At 44.0% G+C, this 19,520-nt stretch overlaps 1 protein-coding gene across 4 annotated transcripts in view; it reads right to left on the bottom strand.

Moving 5' to 3' along the window:
• Window positions 1-1,591: 1,591 nt before the first annotated feature.
• Window positions 1,592-19,520, bottom strand: part of PHF21A (PHD finger protein 21A) — a 138,723-nt gene continuing 120,794 nt past the window's right edge. For all 4 annotated transcript variants that reach the window (XM_035902921.1, XM_009647595.2, XM_009647598.2 and 1 more), the window contains exons 15-18: window positions 13,349-13,504; window positions 11,616-11,691; window positions 10,675-10,778; window positions 1,592-8,768 (exon numbers count right to left, since the gene is read on the bottom strand). In XM_035902921.1, the coding sequence (XP_035758814.1) occupies window positions 8,514-8,768; window positions 10,675-10,778; window positions 11,616-11,691; window positions 13,349-13,504 (591 nt within the window). In that variant the 3' untranslated portion in view covers window positions 1,592-8,513. The remainder of the gene's footprint in view (window positions 8,769-10,674; window positions 10,779-11,615; window positions 11,692-13,348; window positions 13,505-19,520) is intronic.

Raw genomic sequence — 19,520 nt, 5'->3', positions numbered from 1 at the left:
ACATGGAGGGCAGAGCCATGGCTTTGCCCTGCGGAAACCCAGCCAGGAGAGAAGCTGCCACCATCCCCTGGCAGCACCGGGCCCGCGGACACGAGGGGTTGCACCGCCAGAACCGGGGGCCGTTCACCAAAAGGACCTGGAGAAAGTCGGGCAGGCTGGGGAGGGACTGGGGCTCGGACACGGCGCCCTTCAGCACCAGCTCCTGGTCCGACCCCAAGCCAGGACGCCCGCTTTACAGCTTGGTCTCGGGTAAAACGCTGGGGGCGTGGGGGGAACAGGACAAAGCTGGGCACACAGGTGGGGCGGTGGCACCGACACGTCTACCGAGATGGTGCCGGCACGATCGCAGGAACAAGAAGCTGTGATCGAGCCCTGAGTTATTTTCTCTATCCAAGCAGAGCTGCCTTCACAACCCGCCTGCCCTCAGCTGCGGACGACACGGTGCGTGGGTGCAGATTAGAGCCGGTGAGCTCCCCAAAAGATGAAGTACCGCATGGGAAGCCACCCCACCCCTGCCCCAGGCCCTCCCAGGCAAGCTGTGGCTCACCACCACTTCCCTGCACCCCGGGCCCCGCTCCTGTTAACGCTGCAAAGCTGTTTCCTTCCTCTGCAGGGGCCTGAACAGGCTGGCGCTAGCTGTCCGTCGCCCCGTCACCGTGCTTAATCTGTGCTTAACGTAGTTTGCAAGAGCACCTCCGTGCTTTGCTCCTGTGGGACTACGAGAGGCGGCCAAGGTGCCTCTGCCAGTGTGAGAGGGGGGTGTGTGGGGGGCCCTGCAGCTGTAAGCAGCTGTGTGGGGCTGCTGGGAAGCTGCCTGAGCCTTGGGGGGGTTTATGCAGTAGCAAACCCCCTCCTTAAGGAGGGTCTTGGCTGCCTGTCACATACGGCATCAGGAACGACTCGGAGACAACACAACGTACCTTCTGGAAGGGAGAGCTGACGGGTAAGACGCTACTCCTGGCTCTAGACTCAATCACTGTTTTGATGCCAGTGATAATTAAAGGAACATATGAGCCTATGATTAGAAATTACACATTAGCCCCCGACAAGCAGAAACACACAGCCTCCTGCCGCACCCAGCGCGGAGCGCGACTGTACCTCTTCTGAAAAACAGCTCTTGCGGTGTCAGAACTGCTGGTACCCGCTTTACGGAGGGGAATGTGAGGCACAGAGGAATTCTTCCTTTTTCTTTTAAATAAGTGCCCTCCCCCCCTCAATTTTGGCATGCCTGATTGAGCTGGATAAGGAGCAAGGGGAGCCCCCTGCCCTTGCTTGCACAGGCACAGCATCTTCCCAGGGCTGCTGCGGTATCAACCCTCAGCGCTGAGGACCCAAAAATCAAGGGTGGCCACTGAACACAGCCCCAGGAGCCGGTCTCTGCCACTGCCTCCCTTCCCTGCCTGAGCTGCACCCCCAAGGCCACTCTGGTTGCTTGCTAAAAACAGAAAGGTGCTTTCACGAAGCTCAGAGGCAACAACACAGGTGAAAGAAGGCTGGCAACAAAAGGGAGGGAGTTGGTCTAGGTCTACATTTTCCAGTGTAAATTTAGGAAAAAGAAAAAAGATGCAAATTCCCCAGGGGGCTGCAAAGTCTGCCCAGTGCCAGCAGACAGATACTGTGCCCTGCTTGCTGCTCTCTGCTGCTGCTTTTCCATGCCACCGCCCCACCCAGGACAGACAGAGCCAAGCTTACAGGGCTTCCGAGTTCCCCAGGCACTCCTGATGGTAAACACGCTCTTAAGCACTTCTTCCTTCCTCGATGGGGACTGGGCTGTTTCTCTGTCTGGAGCGTTTGTCACCTGCTCGGGTGCTACAGAGTGAGGAAGAACAGACACAGAGCTTACGGCCCTGCTAACGCACCACAGCCAGGACAGCCGCTCTCCCAGGAGGGTGCCCCACGGGCTGCTGCTTAGCGTAGCCTGGATGCAGGCCCTCAGCACGGCTCTCCAGGCCCAGCTCCTCAAGGGTTACGTTAAACTTACCAGGTGCCCGGCCTAGCTGCTCCGGTGAACTGCCTTTTTACACACGTCCCTAAATACACCAGATCTGAGAAACCAGGGAGCCACTGCTGCACAGGGGGGCTTTGGCACAGGACCGCCAGACGCGATGGCCCAAGGAACAGGAACCTTGCACAGCCAAGAAGCAGCTGACTCACAGGTCATCTCCTCCGCTCACTCGGGACCCAGGACCCCGGGAAGCTAGCACTGGTTTCAACTAGGCTGATCATGGCACTAGATCTAGAAAGATGCAACCACACCTGCGAGCTGAACCTGTGGCTGGTCCCGGGAATGTTTCTAGCCAGGGAAATTTTTACTTTAGCCAGTCCAGATTAGAGCAGGCGCTGGCTGCCCCAAGGTCTGTTTGATCCGTCTTGTCCTGTGCTGTAGCACAGAAGGCACAGAACAAGGCTCTGGTCAGGATGGGATGCCTCGGCAGCAGAAGCCGAGCTAGGGATGACTTAGTGCCCATTTCCTTCCCCATCTGCAGCTGAGGAACTCTTTTCTCCCACTACACTTGGTGCTTTTGGAACACAGATCAACCCAAGTCAGAAATCGAGGTAGGATAAAGAGCCTTTTTTGTTCTAGTCTTTCCATTGTACTTTCAAACCCTGTAACCTCACCTGTCTCCTCACAACAGAGTCCTGTTCCACTCCTGGATTTTTCCTCACTTTCCCTCCTTCTCTCATCCCATTTCTCCTCTGCTCTGCTTTACCCCATGCCACCTTCCTTTCTTTTGCTCCTCCTGCTTCCCTTCTTCCTTTCCCCTGTCTCTAGCCCTGTATGCCTTCTCACTGCCCTTGCTTCTCAAAAGAGGCTCCTGTCCTCTCCTTTGCCCCTGCAGCACCCACCTCGGGCCAGGGGAGGTGAGAAGCCCTGGCCCAACTGTCCCCGGGCAAGAACTCCAGCACGGCACAGCCATTTTCACAGCACCAAGGCTCTTGGTGAGCCTGTTTCCCACTCGCTGCTCAGGTAGCTCAGTAATACTGACAGGGGTACAGAGAGACCCTCACACAGGTAAGGTCTTGGTTTTCTGAAACAAGCCCACATCTTAAATTAACCTCCAGGAGAGGCATTTGTCTTTTCATGGGTCTGTAATTACCAAGCTTACCAGTGCATGGTATAAATAATTTTCTTTATTGGCAAGTTTCAACTATGTGCTCAGCCTATACAAGACACAATGATGCAGAAAGTTCTTGTCCCAGATAAAAGATAAACACGGGGGAAATGGGAGCTAAAGGTAAAGGATAGAGTCAGTCATATTGTTCAAGTATTACATTCCATTCTGTGGGTGTTACAAACAGGACTGAGGCTTAAAGAAGGATCTGAGTAAGACAGCAATAACCTGGAGACAAGATGTCTGCAGCTCTTGTGTTTTCCTAATCCCACCTGATTTTTCGGGCATTCCCTGGCCCAGGTCTGACCACTGAAAACAAGTATCCAACAGTGTGCTGCTGCGAGGCTCGCCTGCGTGCCCTCAGAACCAGTACCTCGCTGGCTGTCGGAAGGGTTCTGCGGAGACCTTTTGCCTTCTGAGTGCCAGAAGCTACAGAACCCGCGTAGTGCTTGGGAACGGCCTTTGCTGAGGTAGTTTGTTGGCCAGGCAAGCCTAAGCGCCAAATGAATTAGCTGCATGACAAAATGTCCTCCTCTTTCTCCAGGTTCCTGACTCTCTTTGAGGAGTTTCTACATACTTGTCAGAAAACTCCCTGCAGCAACCCAGCAAGGCTGAACTTGCCCTGGATCTTCAGAATCCCAAGGGAGGACACATGGAGGTGAAGAAAGGTCAAAACAGTTCCTAAAAGACACAACAAATTCTGCCCACGGGGGCATGGTCCACAAGGAAGTGTAATATCAGTGTTTCAGGGGTTATCTGAGCAGCTCACAGAGAGGCCCTCAGTAGAAGAGTGAGGTTTGGTTTGACATCTGAATATGATATTTTAAAAACATGTTTCATTACAAAACATGTATTCATCATTAGTGCTTCAGAAGCAAAGAGGGCAGGGTGCAACCCAGCTGGGGAAAAAAAGAAAGAGAAACATGTGCACTGCAAATTCACAAATATTTTCCACCGTATCCACATGGGCAGGAAATTTCAGAGTTTACTTCCTGTACTGTGGGTTGCCACAGCTTGGTGGGGCTAAGAGGGAGATCTCACTCTGGTCCTCCCGAATGCTGATCACGCTGCTTTTCAGGGCTGTCTCTGCAACAGCACAGGGAAGATGATGATTTGAAGCCAAGGAGGTCAGAATTAGGGTTCACATTTTCAGACAGCTGGAATTCAGATTTGCTTTCCTAAGCCTGGTCAGCTAGGAAGGACCAAACCCAATAAAATACTGTTTTTTCTACCACCAACAAAACCAACAGATCTGCCCATAAGTTATCACCTCTTTAATTCCTAGGTTAGCGGGTTTTAATTCATATCCCCCACCAACAGAAACTTGCTTGAAACAAAGAACAAAGTCCTTGTTTTGCTCATGCAAACCATTAGCTCATCCCACCAACGTGGTAACTCCTGGCTAATGATGTCCTCAAAGAATCACCCATGCTACTCACCCTACTTGCCAGTCATCCCTGGAAGAAATTGCCTTTAACTGCGTTTTGTACAGCACTAAAACCACCGCTGGCTCTAAACGAAGATGATGAGAATACTAATGATAATAAGAGTTCTCCCAGCCAGGTCAGCTGCTTGCTTTCCCACTCGGACCACAACACGCCCTTCCAGCTGTTTGAAGAACAGAGTGCAAGGAAAAGGGAATGCTTACTCTATTTCTGAGCAAAGAAGCAGGGTGACTTCTTAAAGCCCTCATCACTGGGCTGAGAGCCAGCACCATCTCTGATACGAGCTTCCTCTGTGGTCTCATCTCCTCCTTTGTAACAGAGATTTAAAAGCCACTTACTTCCCACCAATGACAAGCAATGACATAAGAATTAGTTAATATCTTGATGGTGGCTGGGAAATACAAAACACCAGTCATTATGACAGCATCCCAAAGAGCAGAAGTTTTAGTACAGACTCACTCTATCTCAAATACTACATGAGGGGAAAAAACCCCCAAAACCAATCCAAACCCAGAAGACAAGCTTGAGCTTTAAGCTGTCAGAGAGTTCAAAATTTCTCCCTTGACTGGAACCTCTCAGAGCAGCTAGAAAAAAACCATTTTCCTCTGTATTTAGCAAATGCCAATTCCCCTTCCACTCTATTGTTGCTAACTGGGCAGAGATAACCCCAATTTACTTGTGTCTATGTAGCAGCATCATTGCCAGTGTCAGTGCAGCCCTGGGAATGCTCCTTGCCTATTGACTGATACTGCTGCAGAGACAGGAGGGAAAGCATCCAAACAGGATCAGCGAGAGAGAGAGAAAACTACCTAGCAGCATCAGAAAGTCTAAGTTAAGATCATTTCTCTGCCAGGTAATGATTAACTAAAGGGGTTCTTTTACAGTCTGGAACACAAACGTGGTAACAAAAGGGACATAAAAGTCTATACTTATCTACTCTGTTTCTGAAGACAAGCAGATGCCTCCGAAAAGCAGTGATAGCTGTTTCAACATCTTCTGGCTGATTAACTGCGCTCAAATTTAAACACGGCTACCAGTGAATTTCACTTCCATCCCCTCCTGAATTGGCAAAGAAAACAGAAGGACTATCAAGTCTTCGGGCATAGCTTGCTACCCCCAAATAGTGCAGTGTTTCCAAGAAAGTTCAGAAGAGAACACCAGAAATAAGAACATGAGAACCATGATGACTCAGCGCACCTATCCCTAGAGACTGTCTCTTACCAGGAACATACTTGGTGCTTCAGAAGATGATGTTAAGAATTACCCAAGTGGCCAACTGGAGAACAACCTGGCCAAAAAGGCAGTTTCTCCTGAGTATCTGGCCCTTAGCTGCTGGCTCACATTCTAAAGAAAGAAGGCTCATGTTCAGTTTGTTTTTTCTCTTCATCCCTTGAAGTACATAGTCCTTTGTTTAAATGCTACGGGTTGCTGGCCCAGTGCTGCCTTATGGTAATGACCCCCACTGGTAACTGGGTTGATGCAAGGACGTTTTTAGTTTGATCAGTTTTGACGTCGTCTGCCCAGTAGTCTCCCTGCCACTTGTGCTAACTTATCCTTCCAGCAATGCTAGTTCTAGAACAGAACTCAAACATCAAAAGACAGAGTCAAGGTTACCACAGGTTCAGCTGAGAAGTGCACCTAAGAGTCACTTCCCCAACTACAGACAAATGTGAGAACTCGGGATATCAGCTCTGAGCTCAGAGCTGAAAATAGTGCACACTCTTAAAGAAGGAATAAACATCCTTAAAGGGCAGAAGGGCAACCTAAAGGAGAGGGAAGAAAACAGCTCCAAGAACCCCACAGAAGCATACTTGGCTGTGGCAGCAAAGAGGCTCTCTCAGGCTGTGTCTGGAGTATTCACTTCTTCCTGCTCAGAAATGCATCCTTGAAATCCACAGCTTTTCTATTTTGCACTAGAAACAGCTGAGCAGGTCTGCCTTGCCACCCAGCGCATGCTCTCAAGGGCACCACACCAGGGACTCTGCCTCACCGTGTGTGCGTGTGTGTGTGTGTAGTGGCTCAACTCTGCTCCCACTGGAGGTAAAGGGAGTTTTCCCAGTACCTTCAGCGGAAACGGGGTTTGCCCAAATGTTTATACGCAGTAGTGAAACTAGGCAGCTCTGGGACACAACCCTAAGTGACCCGAACCAGCGCTCTAAACCGAGACAGGCCCCACGATAATAGGAAGCACAAGGCAAGCTTTGCTATCTAGAGTGAAAAGATTATACATAAGAGATGAACTTCTGAAACAAGAGGACACAACAGAAGGCGACTTCAGTCCAACCAAGTCACTGCCTTTCATTCTCGAGCTCTAATCAGTCCGTATCACAAAACTATAAAAGCCTTAGACAAGCACGCTGCCAATTGCTTTTCCCTGGGTTACAAACACATGAAAGACCGGGGGAGATATGGTAACAGCAGAGACAAGCCTGGCAGATCCTCCAGGTGGGGTGAGATCCAGCACTGTAGGATTCTGATTCTCTTTATAGAGTTTAGCCAGTAGCATGTATGGTATAATCTATGGAAACTGTCCCATTGGATTTTAAAACACAAACACAGCAGAATGTCATCATAAATAAGCAGTCTGTGTTAAAAAATTCTAAGTACACAGCATTTTCTCCAGTTCTGACACCTTTTTAATAGAAATCACTTGTTTAGGAAACAAATAGCACTTTTGTAATTTTTTTTTTTTTTTTACAATGTTTCTTACCTTGATCTTATTTTAAGTAACACTAGGAAGACCTCAATATCTTTTATTTTCCTTTTTAATTTAAAAAAGTTGGTTTTTTCCCCCAGATACAAAGATTTTGCCCTTGCATAAAAAAACAGTGCCCAAAACGATGACACAAGGACTCACAAAGACTCACTGTATCTCACTGACACTATTACTTCTAATCTATACCATGCAAGGTCCCATCTACCTCTTTAATTAGACTGTCAGCCTGAAAAACAGCTTTTCTATTCCTTATTTAGTTCTTGTTACCAAAAGAAGAGAAAGGAAGTGAAAGAAAAGGACATTTCTCTGTTCAGTTCACACATCTGGGTCATGTGCTACTTTGTTCAGGATACCTTTGTTGTTTATAAATATAGAAAAGGGTTGGAATCTCATTTTCAAGTAATCGATGCACATTTTCTCTTGGGACACCTCCGTCCAATGCTCCAAGCTGACCCTTGGATTCTGGCCCTCTATTTTCCCATTCCCAACATAGGCTTTCTGGATGAGTGTGAGGACCCAAACCGATTCTGCAAAGCATGTCTGTTGTTTAATGTGAAGAAATAGGATTAACCCAAAGCTGTTGGGACAGTAGATCCTCAGCCTGTACATGTGCTGGTTACTCAGTGAAAAGTCCATCTCCTTTCCTTTTGTACATCTCCTGTCTAAACAATAGTAAATACTGCTTATTTGATAGACTTGTCCCTTCTGGGCACTGGGATTTGATAATTTATATTTCTGGTTTTTTGGTTTAATAGTACTGAGAGTTTAGAAACAGGAAAAGCCCACAGGCTCTTTGGACTTTTGTTTTCCCCTAGCTAAACAAACTGGTCTGCAAATAAGGATTTGAAACCTGCTCTCCTCCCCCATCCCTGCTCCTCACCCCAAACAAAAATAAAACAAACCTATAGTGGCTGTGGAGGCTGCTGCAGGCACACACTGGTGTAAAATATAGAGAGAGTAAATATATTATTTCACTTGGCATGGTGCTGGCAAAGAACCCCCAGCTGGCACTATTCATGTAACATGATCCAAACTTTGCATGTACACACAGAATAAGAAGGATCGATTGGCAAACTCCGGTGCCGCCTGGCACAAGCATCTTCACGCTCTCTCTGGAACCAAAGAACTAAAGAATTCTGCACTTTCCAGAAGAAATCCGGTTTTGCTTTTCTAGAGTTTCATTATTTTGCTCTTCCTCCTCGCCGCCACCTCCCCTGGCTCCTTCTTAACTTCACTGTGTTATTTAGTCTCATCGCCCTTGTTACAGTTCACCATGCAGCTCTGGGAAGGGGAGGGGGCTAAGGTGGAGGTGGCAGCATTAGTATTGTTAGTGGAGTCCATGCCATTGGAGATGGCTACTGAATTGACCTCAGAGTTTATGGGTTTTGAAAGGTCGATGCCTTGGATGAGGCGGATCAGCTGTTTTACCTTCTCCAAGGAGCTGTGCATCTCCTTCTGTTTTGCAAGGATGGTATTCTTCATTTCCATGCATTTCTGCAGCAAAACAGAAAAGCAGTAATAAGTTCAAGCTTACGAATGAAAGAAGGTAAGAGAAAGAATATGATGTTCACAGATCTAAATCTAAGTATGCAGAAAAGACTGCAGCTACAATTTCACCTTCCCAGCCTAGAAGAGTATCAGGGCTGTGTTCACAGGAGACTTCGTATTTGCAGGCTATGGAATTAAATTGCCAGTATGTAGCTGTCACCTGGTACGGCCCCCTTTCATCCCAAGGTGTTTTGCAAATCCACATAGACAGCTCCATCCTTTTGTGTTCCTTTTGAAGGGAAACTTCCAAGTATATGTTCTTATTATTTTTCTATTAGTATTGCATTGCTGAAATTTCTTTAGCTCAGATCTGCAAACTCAGGCATCCTACTGCAGCTGACTGCTGACAGTGTGCATGCCACTAATGCGATACAGCCTTTGCTTTCACATACATTTTAGCAGGAACATCACTTCCTCCTCTCAATAAATAAAGGGGCACTTGAAAAGAAAGCCAAGCCCTCCTTCACTTGAAAATCTTATTTTGTGGCCACTTCTTTCTCTTAGAAGCGGTAGTAACCTAGCTAGCTCATCAGTTAAGAGTCAGGGTAAGATAACTTTAAAAAAAGCCCACAAATGATGTTTCAAGGGTGAAAAAATGCTTCTATCTGTATTTGAAACTCTCAAAAAGGAGGAGATGGTAGCTATGTCTGTAACATTCAGGTTCTTACATGAAGATGGCAGCCCTCCTACCTTTTTTAAACCTTTTATCCATGCTGATTTCCAGACACTGCTGGTTTCAGCTTTACTACTTTCACATGCAGCTGAGGGCATCATAAAAACACCACAAAATCTGGACCTAACGTGTCTTTTTTTGACGGTTCCAATGAAAGTATAAACAATGACTTGATCACAGAAAATAAACCATTTGCCTTACCTACTGTCAATCCCTCATGTTAAGGGCTTGCATCTGTCTGGGTGCATCACTGCGAAACAGTGTTAGTGCTCTAGTACTGCTCAGGTTATGCCCAGCTACTGCTAACCAGAAGATGAAAGCCTCCAGAGCTGCTAACCAGCACCTCTCACCACCTGCTCGCTCACAATCATTTTATTTGTATTGTCAGCATTTAGGGGTCTTTAAACATGGGACACTTACTTTTGTTCTAAGAGGTAAAGACAGGCAGACCAGAAAGTGCATCTGTATTAAAAAGAAAAGTCTGTAGGTATCTATCCAGCCTTACAAATGCTGCCACATAAGAGATTTCAGTATTTTTCATTGTGTGATACTGACTAGGGCTACGCTAAGTGAGGGGCTCAAGCTTTACACTGGCAACTCGAGCCTGATTTGCATAGTAAGGTTGACAAGATGGCAAATTAATATGTATGCTCCAATTACTGTGATAAACTGAGGTGGAAACTACAGCTTCTAGTTAGAAGTATGACATTGTCTAATTAATATTATGCAGAGGCATCACGATGTCCAGCTGCTGACTGCCAAGGCAACGTGTCAAAAGCCCGAGAGCCAGTCATGAGTAAATGGTCACTTTTGTATTAGGAAGGTCTGGAAAGCACACCAAGATTGTAACTCTTCTTACACACAGAGGCCCAACAATTCATATTTAAGTGAGCCACTGGAGAATTTGACTGAAGCTATTGACCACAGACAACAATGCTCTGGGTCATGTTTGCCACCTGCTGATATTATAGGTCACCACACATCGACAATATATGGTCAGCATGGATCATGTATAAGTGACTCAATCCCAAAGAGCTAAAAAGCAAAGGGAAGTGCTCACTCAATTCTCAGTAAATCCAGTGGAAGACAGGTCTAGTACATGGAGTCACTCTATAGTTTTCTCTCTGCAGTCTGGCACCAGAACACAGGTGGAGAGCTATTTGGGAGGGCAATACTCACTGTTATAGAATTGCTGAGCTGTTTGACCTTCTGCTCTAGTTGTTCTCTTTCCTGTTTTAAATCTGAACTCCACTTAAGTAGTTTCTGTTTTTCCTCTTCTTTTGCTACAAAACAGAATATTAATGAGAGTATTTAAAATGTTCCTGTTACAACAGTGGACAAGAGACTCTAATCTGGTTCATGTAAAGAGGAGGATTGTGCATCGTGGGTTAGCTGCAGCCGGCAACTATGCACAGCTGCTCGCTCACCTTCTTTCCCCCTGGTGGGGTGGGGGAGAGAATCGGGAGAACAAAAGTAATAAAATGAAAACAACAAGGAATAGCGAGAGAAACATAACACAGGAAAAAAACCAAGTGATAAAACCGCTCATCACCCACTGACCAATGCCCAGCCAGTCCCCAAGCAGCAATCGCTGCCCCTCCAGTCAACTCCTCCCAGTTTATACACTGAGCATGACATCATATGGTCTGGAACAGCCCTTTGGTCATTTTGGGTCAGCTGTCCTGGCTGTGCCCCCTCCCAGCTTCTTGTGCACCTTGCAGAGCATGGGAAGCTGAAAATGTCCTTGACCAGTCTAAGCACTACTTAGCAACAACTAAAACATCAGTGTGTTATCAACATTCTTCTCATCCTAAACCCAAAACACAGCACTGTGCCAGCTACTAGGAAGCAAATTAACCCTGTCCCAGCCAAAACCAGGACATTGTGTTTAAAGTCAATTCAACAATTTGTGCACTAAATCACATTCAAAATTTCACCTACACACACAAGCATCACAGAAGGCTTAAGAAATACTTAGACTGCTATTTTCACTTCACTAGTGATAAAGGTTCCTCCCATTTAATTTCATTTTATAAAGGAAGTACCATTCTATTCCATTCCTGAAATAACATCTTCCATTATTAAAAGTGAAACAAAAGTGTTGTTCCCCATTTTCCTACCTGCTTTATATGCAATATATGAGTGAACAATTGCTAAAGTTCCTGGCCATGGGATTGCTTCTTCCTTCTTTAGCATCTGAAAGAAAAGCATTTAGAGATTTAGCCGGTACACAATCTACCTCTAGGAAAGCAAAAAGGAGAGAGAGAGGAAGAGGAAAAGACTGGGAATTTTCTTTTATGGCTATCATTAGTCTCAGCCCTGCTAACATGAAGCTTTGCAGACCTGTTCTAAGATTTAACAGAGGGAATTATTCACAACTGTATTGTGGCTCCCACAAAGAAGGCCTGTTTCTTACAAATGTCAGCATTTTCTCAAATTCCCTCCATAGTCACAAATAAACTCTACTAATGAAACTGAACAACTTAAGAGAGGAATGAAAGGATAATATATCTGAACTCAAACTTGCCAGAAGACATAAACATTATTTCATGATTCAGACAAATTGCTGATCTTAGTTGTTCTGGGAGAAAACTTTCCATGGCACAGAGCAGTCTCCACACCACATATTCAAACATCATGCTTCCTGGCTAGTAAAACATGAAACCATCTTACCTCCTCTTCTTATCAGGATCATCTTAATAGAGTTGTCAAACCCTCTTTATAAGGGTAAGCACCATTTATGTCTTTCAGATCCTTCCTACATATTCTTTCCTAACGAACTTTGAGAGGAAAGACACGTATTGTGTCTTTTTAATAAGTGAATCAGAGGGGTGTCTCAGAAGATAGAGGACTCATTCACTTGACAGTGAAAGAACTCTGATTTTTTTCCCCCTAATTTTGTGGGAAACTATCACAGAAGTATGAAGAGAGGGAATAAGGTGAGAGTAAGCAAAAGCAGGAGCAGGGGAGTGGTAACACTCCCTCCTCACTTGCAACTGCTGACCAAGTCATTTGGGTTTTGCATTTTCATGTTTCTGAACAGCATATTCTGAACAGGCTGTTTTCTTACGTTACCATCTGGCTAAGCAAAGGTCATGTGGGAGACCAAGCAATGTGGTAAATCAGAACGCTAACAGCTTCAGGCTGCTGATTATCAGCAATCCTTTGCAACTTCTGGAGTTCCATGTAAGGGTTAAGAATACAATAGTTTACTTCTTTGTCTTGTAATCTCAGTGCAATTATAAACAAAATATTAACATATCGTCTGTTCACTTCAACTGTGTATTTTCAGAAAAGGATGTGGAGGGAAGAACCAAACTGTTCACCTACCCTTGTTAAACTGATGCTGGATGATATTATTATGACTATTATGATTCAGAGATCACTGAATACAACCTCTCTGATACATATGATTGATTTATATGAGTAAACAGGGTCTTATATTTGCTCCATCTATGGAGGTAGGCTTGTGCAAATGTTTTATTTGTTTGTTCAGAAGAATATACTAATAACTTTTGAAGAAACAATGAGCTTAAGATGAACAGGAAGATTTCCATGGGTCATAGAGAACATTCCCCAATAGTTTGTGTGCTTTGGCCCAGAAAGAGAGTAAATCAAGGGTAACAAACAAGGACCCCAAATCTGGGAGCAAGACTTAATGATTTTGTATCTGAACGCATCTCAACAGAGGTAATTCGATCAAATTCACACAAGCCTTATTACAGATCAAACAGATTTGTTCCATGTCAGACTGTCTAGATCTGAGTAGGCCAAGTGATCTGGTTATTTTCGTTAATGTGGAAAAATCTTTATAGTGCATTGTGTATAACTCTCCCTGTCTGTCAAACAATACCTGGTCTTGACATTTGGGACAGATCCACATGCCCTTGGGAATGGTTTTCAGAGGCGGGTCCAGACAGTCCAGGTGATAAACACGTGAACATGTGTCACACATCAGCAACTGCCCGCTTTTTCTGCAAACACTGCAAAAATCCTCATGGATATCGCCCTATAAAATTGAAAGGAAGGGGTGTGGGTGAGAGAAAGAGAGAGAGAGAGAAGGCAAAAAGTGAACTTTGACCTTTGACATCTACATCCTAGTTGAATGCAAAGTTTACAGCACAAACTGTGTCTAAGGGGATTCCAAATGGTCAAACCCTTTTTAGGACGTGAAACAGGAAAACCAGGCAGGATGTCAGGAACACTGACATCTGCCCTCCCAAGGCAAAATGTTACAGCAAACACTCATTACCACAGCTTCTCTTAACATCTGCTACCCCATAGCCTGTCTTCTTTAAGATTCCCCCTTAACCCTGCTCTTTTTTTTTTTTTGCCTAAAGTGATGAGCTACCCACTTTCTTAACCCTTCTCATTTCTGGATGCAAGCACAAGTCTACTTCGGGAATGCTGATGAGGCCATCTCTTGCCAGTAATAGTATTAAGAAACCCGAATTGAGTGACTTAAAAAAACATTGTCAAATATTTAGGTCACCTTTAAAAATGAAACTGGAAGGAAAAAGTGTTGTGCTTGTAAAGGAAAAAGAACAGAATGTGTTATGTTCTGAGACAATTCTTTCTACTTCTCTTAGGTTCCCTCAAATTGCACCAAAAAAAGCTGTGACTCAAAATTTTCTCATTCTCTATAGAGAGTGGTTTATGTTTCATCACTAACATAGGCTGAGAGCCAGGATGAGGGAATACCAAGAGAGATTCTTCTAACTAAGGGGTTTTTTAAAGAAAGAATTGAAAACATTACTGGCAGTGTCTCATAAAAAGCTAGGTTTAGTTACTATTGCATCACCATCAGAGAGAATTTTTTCTACAGCCATTAACCTCCCAGAAAGGTAGGTCTGATTTTTGTCACTTTTTCTTCTCTCTCTCCTCCTATTACTCCCATCTCATGCTTGGGGTGATGGTGGTGTTTCTGTTTGGTTTTCTTTGCATTTTGGATATTTCAACAGAGAGGCATGGAAGAAAGATGGCTCAGCATCCAGAGAGGAGGAGAGGACACTGCAGCCCTCTCCTCTCACGGCCTGTGGGCTGTCCTGGCAACTCGACGTATTCAAGGCCTCACCTGGAGTCTGAAATACACGCTTCTCACCAACTTTGGTCAAAGTTTCACACACAGCAGATCTGCAATATTGCAAAGCGTGCACTGAGTCAAACTGCCCCTGTACGAAATGTCAATGTAGGCAATGTTTCATTTTGACCCGTACAGTCTTTTCACGTGTGTGAATAAGTTCTATCAATTTGAAGGGATAGCAGACTTGGCTGTGCACTTGCACATTAAGTTGCCAGGCAAGAAAAATGACAGTAATCTCTACTATAGATAAAATATTAAACATATTAGAAGAATGACACATGAGCAATCTGCTCAGGTTTCTACTTCCTGTCTCTATTGCTGATGAGGCCTTTCTTCAAAGGGAAGTCTGCTCTCTTAAGGATAGCACTGATGTCATGTTTTGTAAAGGATCAATCTTTAGTGAATTTTCAGTGCCAGGTTTTGGTTCCATGACTCCCAGCAATCACTGAGGACTGGGTTATGGCATTATTTAATCCTTGAACACCAAAATGTTCCTCAGTGTTAAATGAAGAATTAAATGAGTGACATTTCATGCCTCTTGTGAAGTGATCTGTGTAACCAGGCTGGGAAGAACTTTTTTCCTCTATCATGCGTTCTGTGAGTACAAGGAAAAGAAGGCAGGCAGGAGGTATCATGTAAACTAAACCAAAATTCTCTGCAACCTACGGAAAAATTTAAGAGGAAAAATTCTCACATTTTAGAAGAAAATTCTCATTTTAGAGAATTACACGTATTAAGATGCTTTGGTTGCCACAGATTACACGTAACTGGTAACTGGCTTATGTGCAAAATTATTGGTGTGTTGAAAACCCAATCTGTTTTGTCTAATGCCCTGCAGAAGGAGACCTATATAAGAGACACATGCAGTTGCTTCTTGCAGGGGGAGACCTTTAGAAATTTAGATCCAGAGCCTTCTAAATTCAACTGAACCCTGAAAAACCCGAAGTGACACAGCTGGTCAGTGTGCAGTGCAGCTGAACACATCGAGATGACAACACACATGCACCAAAGTCACAGTCCTAATTTTGGTAATGCAAAATTCAGGGCATTTCCTCAGAATTAATAACCAGCCTTACCAAAATCCCATCCACTGTTTGATTCCAGAGAAATGCCCCAGATTTTATGTGCAGTTAATAAATATATGCATAAAGGGGAGCTGGATTTGATGTTGTGACATGCACCCCACTAAATCTCAGCTTCTGGACCAGCTCTGTTAAGGCTATAGGCAGCCAACTTAGGCTAGAGCAGGGCTCACTGAGGCTGCTCTAACACATGCTACAGGCTGAAGAGACTGAAGAATAATTTCAGAACAGAGACCATAAAAGGTGATTTAACGTCACTTTTTGGTCTATTTCCTCTGCACCAAGAGACCAGGAAAATAAATGAAAGCATTTTGGACAGCTAACTGTTTTCTTTATTTTTATAAAGTGTCTAGAGCAGCAGGGCCTGGCTTTAGGCAACAGAACTGAATAATACAGTATCAAATCAGAAGTATATGTAGTTTGTGTGTTTGAATATGTAATACCTATACTTACAGGTATGTTTCACTGGAACAACACGGGAAAACTAAATATTCTGCCACAGGAATTGTTCATGGCCATATAAACATACATGATCATAATGTATGATATAAGTGAATTAAGTTATCAGAAGCAGTAATTATTCTGGTACTTCCTAATTTTTATGGGCTTGACTTTGCAATCTGAATGTTCTCTAATGCTCCTCTCAATTGAAATGGTTTTTTGATATAAAAAGTTTACTAATAAAAAGGCATTTTGTGACCACAGACTTGAACCATCAGTAGAATAGAGATTTTTGCACTACTCTTATTGCTGAGTCAAAGGCAATTGCTATCTTCCAGGTGAATATGCCACTACTGTGTGAGGGAGAATCACACATAACCAAGTGGTTCGCAGCCAATTACTAAATAGAAAAAAAGAAAAGAAAAAAAGTTTTGCTCAATGCTGTCTAGTGCATTACTTCCTTCCTTTTCCCAGGTTCTATTCCTATTTTCTACCCCTCCATCCATATCACCAATCCCATATCATGTTCCTGCTTCATCGTCCCTTCAAACTTTATCCCTGTCATTCAGAGAATGACAACTCAGAAGGGCAAGGAGGCCATTTTGGGCCATGGTGCGTGGTGCCAAGTGCTTGGCCTGATTTGTAATTTTCATAGGTTGGCTAAAGACAAAGATTACTCAAGTGCTAAATAACAAATGTCCATTCTAAAGCCTATAGGAATTAGACCTTCTCAGCAAATTAATGCAAAAATACTTTAAAGATGGGCAGAACTGCAGTTTTCTGTATCTGTCTGAGGAACTGCTCAATTGTTTTAACTGAGACTTCTGAAATAGCCTTTTCTGTCGGCATGCACTTGTTGTGCTTTCATTTTTAAGTGCCCAAAAGCTGAAGACTGTAACTACAGACAACATTTTCTGTCCTATCTTGAATAAAGAGACCTTTCTATATTCACATCATCTGCTAACAGTCCCTTTTCAACATGACATGGGCTGGCCTCACTGCCAAAAGAAGTGATCCTGCCGCCTCCATAAGCCCAGACACTAATTTCTGTCCCCTGCATCAGGCTGGCACAAGAATGTGTGTGTCTATAAAATTAACTGGATTAAAGCATGATCTTGGCTAAGACTAACAATTTTTAGCTATACCAGTTCCTTTATGCAGATCACAATGTGGCCTCAGATATATCTGTGCTGGAACAACACAGGAGGCATTTAAGGGATGAGAAGAGACTGCTGGTGACAGGCAGGACAGTTCTTCTCAGTGGTAGCACTTGTCATAAACTGTGGCATGACCATTTCAGTGTATACTGTATTCTACATCTAATTAGACTGCAAGCTCCATAAATGTGAAAGACCTTATTCTCCTCTTTGTCTTCATCTCCAGCACGACTCGTATTGTTGGTGTTTAAATATATAGTATGTTTCCAGCATTATAGAGCACTTTTCCAGCCAAGGATGCTCAAGGTTTTTACAAGTATTGCTAAGTTCTCAAAACTCAGATGGGAAAAGGAAGCACCATGCCAAATGTATAAACGGGGGAAACTGAATCACAAAAAAGGGATTGACTGCACAAGCTTATACAGCAATTTTATAAAAACATAGAATCATAGAATCATAGAATGTTTTGGGTTGGAAGGGACCCCTAGAGGTCATCTAGTCCAACCCCCCCGCAGGAGCAGGGACACCACTAACTAGATCAGGCTGCTCAGAGCCCCGTCCAACCTGGCCTTGAATGTTTCCAGGGATGGGGCCTCCACCACCTCTCTGGGCAACCTGTGCCAGTGTTTCACCACCCTCATTGTAAAGAACTTCTTCCTTATATCTAGTCTAAACCTACCCTGGTTTAGTTTAAAACCATTACCCCTTGTCTTGTCACCGCTGGCCCTACTAAAAAGATTTTCCCCATCTTTCCTATAGGCCCCCTTTAGGTACTGAAAGGCCGCAATCAGGTCTCCCCGCAGCCTTCTCTTCTCCAGGCTGAACAAGCCCAACTCCCTCAGCCTGTCCTCATAGGAGAGGTGCTCCAGCCCCCAGATCATTTTTGTGGCCCTCCTCTGGACCCGCTCCAACACTTCCATGTCCTTCTTGTGTTGAGGGCTCCAGAGCTGGACGCAGTACTCCAGGTACGGCCTCACCAGAGCAGAGTAGAGGGGCAGAATCACCTCCCTTGACCTGCTGGCCACGCTTCTTTTGATGCAGCCCAGAGTACGGTTGGCCTTCTATTAGCAGAAGACTTCTATTAACAGAAGACTACTTTCCAGCTCATGATGGCAACAGGAAACCATTCCTCTCTTTATGATTAGCAAGTAAGAATTATAACATGTAATGACAGATGAACAGATCTTGTATTTACTTTCTTTCCAATATTTTGCTGCCTCTGAAGGTTCAAATTTTGTTTAATAGTCTATTTTTCATTAAGGAAATATTTGTATGAGCACTTTGAAATATATTTTTTTCTTTTCCATGTATTTTATTTTATATGGAATTCAATACCAAATATTTCTGAATTCAATACCAAATTAGCCCAATTGACAGCGAATATGCATTGAATAGGACTTTGGGATAAAATTATTTCAAAAAATTAAACCCACAAAAATGTTAGTGCTGTTGCATATGTATAAACAAAACTATTTGTCTGGAAACATGTTGAAGGAGGTTTATGTATGATTCTAAAGGGGAAAGGGTGCTACTGTGCTATATTATAATATGCTCAGGTAAGAGAGAATGTCAATTACTTGCTGTGTAATCTTCCATTGTCTCCTTTAAAATACTTCTATTTTCATCCATTAATGAATATTAAAGCAATTCAGAACCTAGGTCTAAATACTATTCCAATTCAGAAAATTCAGGGTATTCAGAACCAGATTTGAATGCTACAGAAATTCACTATTCTTGATTTAGCTTCCTGCCACCAGGCACTGCAGAAAACAGGGCAACAACTCATTATACTGTTTTGAGAGCTCTTACACAGTGGGAAAAGACTCAGCAGTATACACACACAAGTCAGAGATGGAAAAGACCCTCACCACATTATCCAGTCCTTCTCTCGGAGCCAATGTAAAAAATGTGCTCTCCAGCATGTTTGCCAGTTGTTTGTACTGCTTACTTTTAAAAGACCCCAGCGATGGAGCTGCCCCACCTTTTCCCTGAGGGGCTGTTCCACAGTCTCATTCATTTTACTGTCAGGAAATGGTTTTTACAGTCAAGTGCTATTCTACTCTCAAAAGTGACTATATAAAAGAGAACCTTTTAATTTCACATACATATTCCCTGGGTATCAGAATTGCATCTATTTATTTCAGTGACTCAGACACACTTGTACCATTTCTATTCCTGTTACCTCTGCAGAAAAAACACAGTTCAGAGGCAAGAAGTTGGCTTCTATTCCCCATTGTATGTGGCCAGTAGAGTTGGTCTCTG

This window comes from Egretta garzetta, unplaced genomic scaffold, assembly GCF_000687185.1.
Source record: "Egretta garzetta isolate BGI_Z169 unplaced genomic scaffold, ASM68718v1 scaffold329, whole genome shotgun sequence".
Classification (NCBI taxonomy): Eukaryota; Metazoa; Chordata; class Aves; order Pelecaniformes; family Ardeidae; genus Egretta; species Egretta garzetta.
Note: the sequence above shows the minus strand (reverse complement) of the source record. Positions and strands in the feature narration are given on the sequence as shown.